General features: G+C 43.2%; 1 protein-coding gene across 1 annotated transcript; it reads right to left on the reverse strand.

Moving 5' to 3' along the window:
* Positions 1-223: 223 nt before the first annotated feature.
* Positions 224-5,768, reverse strand: IRX1 (iroquois homeobox 1). The gene is made up of 4 exons (XM_085318657.1): positions 5,402-5,768; positions 1,673-2,681; positions 1,008-1,080; positions 224-586 (listed from the first exon to the last, which is right to left on the reverse strand). The coding sequence occupies exons 1-4, from the start codon at positions 5,651-5,653 to the stop codon at positions 529-531; spliced, it is 1,392 nt and encodes a 463-aa protein (XP_085174783.1). The 5' UTR covers positions 5,654-5,768; the 3' UTR covers positions 224-528.
* Between the last annotated feature and the right edge of the window lie 788 nt (positions 5,769-6,556).

Consider the following 6,556-nt stretch of genomic DNA (forward strand, 5'->3'; position numbering starts at 1 on the left):
AAAGTCTGGATTAAGTATTTTATGGTTCGGTTACCCAAAGGCAACCCTCCTTCCCCCCCCCCCACACACACAAAAACAAACAAACAAATAAATAAATAAACAAAACTTTGTTTTTTGAGAAAGCAAATAATGTTTGAATAGATTTGTAATATATGCATAAGATCTGCAACAACAGAATACATACTTGAAGAGAGCTCATAATTTCATTTAGTTTATTAGACAAAAATATATGATTTAGACAAGTTTTACTGAYGTGGTATTTACAATCTGAAATTTCTCTATATACAGAAAAAAAACACAAACACATGAGAAACATTTACCAAACAAATAATCCAAGAATGGTTAGAATAACACGATCTGAAATGGTACAAGGAAGAAGGGGTTCCATCTACAGATTTGAGTAATCACTTTTATGGATTTGCACCATCTTATTGCAAAAAGAGATTGATGGGAGTCGTTTTTATCGTTTCCATTTTTTTTCTGTCCTTAATACCAGTCTTTGTAATTTTTTTCCATCAAACCATTTAATCAAGCAGAAGGGAGAGCCGTTAAAATTCGCGGTGTTCCCTCTTGCTGAGCCAAAGAGCTGCAGGGGGGAAGGGGGAGAAAAAAAAAAAAAAAAAAAAAAAAAAAAAAAAAAAAAAAAAAAAAAAAAAAAAAAAAAAAAAAAAGGAGGGGAGAGAGAAAGAAAGAAAGAAAAAAAAAATCTTTCCTATAATCTCCTGTCTATTGCTATGGAATCCTACTATTAGTTAAATGCACTGAAATCATTTTCCTTTGTATGATTAACACAATATCTTTGTGATTTAAGTCTCAGAAAAGTTACAGGCTGGCTATGTATAATTGTAATTTAGCTTAACTTTGGAAAGATTATAGAAATTTCTATGTTGCTCTTGTTGTTTGTATGTATTATTATGGTGATGATTAGGTGTTATAATTAGTTTTTAGTATTCAAAGACTCTGTTTCATATAAGTAACATTCCTGCAGTGAAAAAAAACAAACTCACTTGTCACGGACAGGCTGGAAAGGTGATTTGAGCGGCTGAGAAGGGGATTCAGTTCTTGGTACATTTTCTCTTTCTGGAAGGACACAAAACAAAACAAACAAACAAACAAAAAGACAGGAGAACCATTTTAGATTATCAATAAATAAAATCTATACAACATGCAGAGAATGCACCTCCCTCTCTTCCTCTTGTTCAGACATGTGCATGTACATGTGTATGTATGTATAATGCTATTACACGGCTGTATCCTTACTCTCAATACTTAAGGAGAATACAAGCTTTTCTTGCCACAGTTTGGATTGTCTTTGAAATGATTTGAAAATGAGGATCAGGAATAAAAGAAAGCAAAGCTGAAAGAATATGTTACACAGAACTATTACTGCATTCTTAACTTGTTTGACAAGCATATAGGGTGAGTGTTCAATAGTCCACATGAAATGGACTTAATGCATGCAATCGACATGCTGGAGGAGAAATTCAGTTCTAGGGTAAACTTTCTGTTACTCCATTAAAAGTAATCAGTTACACCAGGGCTGAATATGACACTGTCCTCAAGGAAAATTTTGTGTATATATGTGTGCATGCACACACACATGAGCATTTGTGTGTGTGTGTGTTTATTTTGAGGGGGATAGGGACAGGGAGATCTCCGCATGGTGCATTACCTATGTGTTTGGGACTGGTCCTCTCTGAAGATTTTTCACTGGTTAGGGCTCCCAGGGTTGCTGTTAAAACAGAAGGCTGTTGTTGGGCCTGGAGGTGGTGGTTGTGATGAGCAGCGTGGTGATGGTTTACTCCCAAAAAGGACCTCACATTTAGCAAGGAACTCTGAGTGAGGAAAGCCCCATTTGTCCAGTTGTGAAATTTGCCAATCTGGCACGTGTAGAGTCCATGGCTAGGGAGAAAAGCAGGGTGCTGGATCTGTGGGGAAGTGTGATTAACCTGGGGAGGAGGGGGTGGAGGTGGAGAAGATTTCAGGGCACCATCAGGACTGGTTGCAGTCTCTGCCAAAGACCAAATCTTGGGTTTACTGAGAGATGGCATCTGTAAATTGTTCTGTCCACTGGGGCTTAAGATTCGTGTATCAGAGGCCTCCTTCACCATGGCCATTGTATCTTTGGATTTCAGCCCTTCAGACCCTGACAAAGTCAAATCTTTCTCCTTTTCCAAGTGCTGCTCTTCACTGCTTTGTCTCAGGAGCTCAGGCTTCTCCTCCTCTTCCTCATTGCTCTGCTCCCCATCGTTCTCATCGATTTTATCTATGTCTATGCTCTCCAAGTCGATTTCCTCATCATCTTCATTTTTCTCAGGATCCCCCTCATTGTCACTACCGAAAAGGTTGGCATCTTCTTGATCTTTACTCCTAGAACCCCAGGTCACTTTGTTCTCCTTCTTGAGGCGCCGGCGGGCGTTGGCAAACCAAGTGGAGACCTGGGTAAGGGTCATCTTGGTGATGATGGCCAGCATGATCTTCTCACCCTTGGTGGGGTAAGGGTTCTTGCGGTGCTCGTTGAGCCAGGCTTTGAGGGTGCTAGTGCTCTCCCGGGTAGCATTTTTGGGCCGCCCAGGGTCGCCGTACTGGAACTGTCCATAGGGATAATAGCCAGGGGCAGTGTGAGCAGCAAAGGTAGCAGGGTGGACACCCGGATTATCTTTCAGCTCGTACTGGGAGCCCTGCAACACATTCAGACAAGTGGAGAGGAAAAAGCACATCAATTATCTCGTTAGCGTCTCTAATAGACTTGAATAGGCTACTCTGGGAGCCGGAATATGCCTGTAAACAGTGCAAAGGCTCTTCACAGTCAAATTCGGCCCTCCTCGCTCCAAGCTCTTCACATTTAGATCATACAGAGGTATTCCCAAACCGTCCCTGCTTCTTGCAGAGAAAGGGAAAGAGATGGACTAAGCTGTGGGCTGCAAACACTACGCGCATTTTCTCTACAAAACAAAGCAAATCAAATGATGGAAGCGCAGTAAGCTCATATTCACCTCGACGAGACAATTTATTATGTGGTCGAAATAATCGGGCAGAAAAAAAACAAGTATTACAACAGGTACAAACTAATCCCTCAGCACGCTACTGTAATTATCTACAAAATATCCAGGACAATATTACCAATACATCCAGAGCGTTTTTATTTGGCCCCAGATTTGTCTTTAAAAGGAGTTAATGTGAAACGAGACTAGGAATATGAACAGAGTTTCGAATAGTTCGGTACGAAAAACCTTCTGCTGTAAAATATGTTGCATAGTCCCTCCAAATACTGTAGGATTATGATGTAAAATATTGACTTCTATTAGGAGAACCTTTGAACTCTGTAATGAAAACTGATCTACGCATTGTAGAATATGTATATGCAGATACTTTATCTCATAAGTTTTACTTTGATCTGGGTAGAGCAAACACAAATTGTTTACAAGCATTTAGAGGCAATGATTTATTTGCAATCAATATTCTTTTTATCATCAGTAGTAAAACACAACAAGTCAAATTATACCATCGGGTGTTTTGTTAAATAACATTTTATCTTTCCAACAACCTCATTAGGCTTCATTATTACCTCAAATTGTCCAGATAATAACTTATTGTTTTCGCTCTTGATTTGAAAATTAAAAGAATTCTAGAATTTATTTCAAAATACCATTATCATGGTAAATAATTATCGCCGTAGTAAAACACAAGGATACCTTTGGTAGTAGGAAATTAAACTATTCCTGCATATGCAACATTAAAAGCCATTTTCCTTTCTTCTCGTTTCTATTATAATGTTACTTTTTCTAGTCCAGAAAAGTATTCATAGCATTAATTATGTGAAATTTATGTAAACTTAAAAAAGAACGTCTTTTAAAATGTCCACAAAGAAACTAATCTAACTTTCTCAAACAGTTTAAAGTGAACGTGTATTTTAATTTCAGAGGCAAAAGTTATACACAAAGAGAAGAATGCTATCGTTAAAAAACCTGATGTAATTTTTTGGAATGTGTTACAGAGTAGGTTTTCTGCACTCCCTTTATTCCGTTGTCTTTTGTTATTGTTGCTGAAATGATATTTCTCTGTAATATCTGTTGGGAATTCTTTTGAAGAAGCCACTTGTAAATCGCTCATTGCTTCTGTGTCAACTTTTACTGCATTACCAAAATCAAGGTTAAAAGTGGGAAATAGGGTTTACTGCAAATGCTTTCAGGAGAAATATTTGCAGCACAAAAAATGACCTGATTTCAGATGTTGACCCTTGTCAAAAACATACCTAACTACCTACTTACATGTGTATTATATAAATATACACACATTCACATTAAAAACTCTCACAGGTTATGCCTTATGTGTACTCAGTTATAAATATTCACACTTTATGTTTGGGGGATGGAGAGGAAGAGAGAAAAGAGAGCCATTGGGAAATATAGTAGAACCTACGCCTACCGCCGCTGCGAAATTTGCAGTTATTAGCAACGAAAACGTTTGAGATCAGAGATAAAAAAAACAGCTAGTTAAAACTCGACCTATTTCACTTTTTACGCAATGCATTCTCAGGAAAAAAAAATCGAGCACAAACAGGATAATGGTAATTTGTTAGTGCGGATATGCCTTTCTACTTCGATGCCTATAATGGGACGTAGGTGCACTCCTTCACTTGATGAAAATTCGATCTATGATACCCGCCATAATTAGAGTATAAAAAGTTCATGAAACTGAACAGACCATTTTCAAGGTTCAAAGAAAATGACTTAAAATAAAAGCACGTGCCAGCTACCTTTCACTTGGCCTTTCAGACGGAACCTATTTCTAGCTTCATGGAAAAGAAAATAATCAGACAGAAACAGGAGCGCATTGAGAAGCCAGTTTGAACAACAGCACCAACAATATCACCCGTCAACAACAACAACAACAATAAAAGCAACAAAAGCCGCGTTGCTATCGGCTGCGTCAACAGCAAGGAACAGGAGTCCTGCACAGCTCTTCCACTGCCGGGAAGAAAAACTCGGTGGAGTTTTGTCCGGCTGAACCAACGAGGCCGATTCGTGCTGTGTCTAGAGAGGGAGTGCGCTGTACCCCCAGCCCTCCGCCCCTCTCCCTCTCTCACACACACGCACACGCACACACACACACACGCACACAAACACACACACTCTGCTCAGCCCTCTCCGCTGCGGGTCCCGCCGGCCGCCGCCAGCGCTCCTGCTCCGGGCAGCCGTGCGGCAGGCGCGCGGAGCGCGGAGCCCCGCGGAGCCGAGCCATGAGAGACCAGTGCCGTGCTGAGCGGCCTCCGCCTGCTCTCAGCCCTTCCTCTTCGCTAAGCCCCTCTCCCTCTGCGCCTTTCGGCTGCTTTCCGCCGCGTGGGGCCGGAGCAAACGGCGGGGAGGGTGGGAGCGGACCCGGCGCCGCCGGTACTCACCATCTGGGAGAAGAGGCTGAGGTCGGCGGTGTAGGGCAGGAAGGCGCTGTAGTTGGGGGCGCTATAGGGACTCGCGTACATGCCCAGCACCGAGGTGACAGCGGCCGAGCCGCTGCCCAGCTCGGCGCCCGCGGGCCGGCCCGAGGCGGCGGCAGCGGCGGCGGCGGCGGCCAGCACCCCGGGCCGGTCGTTCCCGTACACCGCCTGGCTGGCACTGAGATACTGCGGGTAGCCCAGCTGGGGGAAGGACATCTCCAGGGCGCGGGCACGGCAGTGACGGCGGCGGCAGTGGCGGCAGAAGCAGAAGCGGCAGAAATATAAAAAAAGAAAAGGGGGGGGGGGGAATTAAAAAAAAAAAAAAGTGGGAGGAGGGAGTCTGAACACCCGGGTAGGGGAGCAGAACAAACCCAGGCTTCTTTGGATCTCTCTCCTTCTTTCTCTGTCTCTCTTTTTTTCCTTTCCCCCTGCCCCTCCTTTACTGGAGGCAGGCAGGGTGAGAAAAGAGAAATCGAGCCGATAATTTTCTTTTTTTCGTTCTGATTTCTTTCTGTCAGAGAAATATTGCAATTTAGGTATAGAGGAGGAGGAATATGGAAGGATTCAATGGGGTGTCTTTCCTCAAATCTCGGCTCTTCTGTGCTCCTAAATCCCTTAGATGTGATCTGATCAACAATTGAGCTCCAACTGATGTGTCTGCCCTTAGGTCCTAGGCTGATCTTTCAGATACAATTTGAAGTTGATGTTTTGATTGGCATCCACTTGAGCTGCAAGCACCGCCCCGCACTCCCACCCACCCCCCTCGGTGCAGCACGTGGTGCCCAGCGCAGCCTGGGCCACTCTCCTCCTCTCCTCGGTGTGTGTGGGTGTAGAAGTGTGCGTGCGTGCGTGCGTGCGTGTGTGTGTGTGTGTCCGCGCAGCTGCTGGGCTGGGCTGTGTGTGTATTTAATGCTTAGCAATGGGCTCCTTTCAGAAAAGTCCCCACTGCTGTATGACAACCTGTCTACACGATTTTACAGCTGTCCAACATTGGGGTTTTGCTGTTTCTCAGCCCTAGTATGTCCCCTTTTAACAAAAACAACTGTGTTGCTATTTTTTCTACCTTTAACATTGAGTCCCCCTTGTCGTCGTTGGACTCAGGAACAAATGAGAGTGGCC

Source organism: Rhea americana, unplaced genomic scaffold (genome assembly GCF_003343005.1).
Source record: "Rhea americana isolate MKP2758 unplaced genomic scaffold, rheAme1 scaffold_55, whole genome shotgun sequence".
NCBI classification, from domain to species: Eukaryota; Metazoa; Chordata; class Aves; order Rheiformes; family Rheidae; genus Rhea; species Rhea americana.